General features: G+C 49.8%; 1 protein-coding gene across 1 annotated transcript; it reads right to left on the minus strand.

Moving 5' to 3' along the window:
• Positions 1–7: 7 nt before the first annotated feature.
• Positions 8–503, minus strand: LOC108525688 (olfactory receptor 2V1-like; the record flags this gene model as incomplete). The annotated part of the gene is made up of 1 exon (XM_017866579.1): positions 8–503. A coding segment is annotated over exon 1 (496 nt), but the record flags the coding sequence as incomplete, so codon positions are not given.
• Positions 504–717: the final 214 nt, after the last annotated feature.

Below are 717 nucleotides of genomic sequence, written 5' to 3' on the forward strand. Positions count from 1 at the left end.
GGTAAGCTTATGGCTGCCACCATCTGAATCACTCCATCGATTATCCCAAAGGCCCAGGAGCTCCCAATAATCTGGAGACAGACCTTCTGATTCATGAGGATGGGATAGTGAAGTGGGTGGCTAATGGCCACATAGCGGTCATAAGCCATGAGTCCCAGCAAGAGCCCCTCAGATCCCACAAGAGAGACAAAAAAGCCAGTTTGTACGCCACAGCCCACAAAGGAGACGGACTTCCTGCCAGACAGGAAGTTGGCTGCCATCTTTGGCACAATGTTACAGACCAACATGAGGTCCATGAGGGAGAGCTGGCTGAGGAAGAAGTACATCCAGGTGTGAAGTTGAGGGTCCATGTAGATGAGGAAGATGAGGAGGATGTTCCCACAGAGGGCCACTGTGAAGACCACCATAACCACAGAGAAGAGGACAAGGTCAGTCTGGCTATGGGAAAAGATGCCCAAGAGGATGAAGCCATCTGTGTATGATTGGTTCACCCATCTTCCCATGGCTTAGTCGTTCACAGTCACCTGAGAACACAGAGAAATTATGAGATTGAGGGACATGTCTCTATTGTGCTCCAAATTCTTCAGTTCAACAGCATATGCTCTGAGACATGCAGGAGGACACTCTCGTATTCCTGTGACACAGGTGACAGGACCTCTGCCAGCTCTGGAATTGGACTCCACATGGTTATTCATGCATGTCCAAACCCAGAGGGTA

Source organism: Rhinopithecus bieti, unplaced genomic scaffold, assembly GCF_001698545.2.
Source record: "Rhinopithecus bieti isolate Rb0 unplaced genomic scaffold, ASM169854v2 repeat_3980, whole genome shotgun sequence".
NCBI classification, from domain to species: Eukaryota; Metazoa; Chordata; class Mammalia; order Primates; family Cercopithecidae; genus Rhinopithecus; species Rhinopithecus bieti.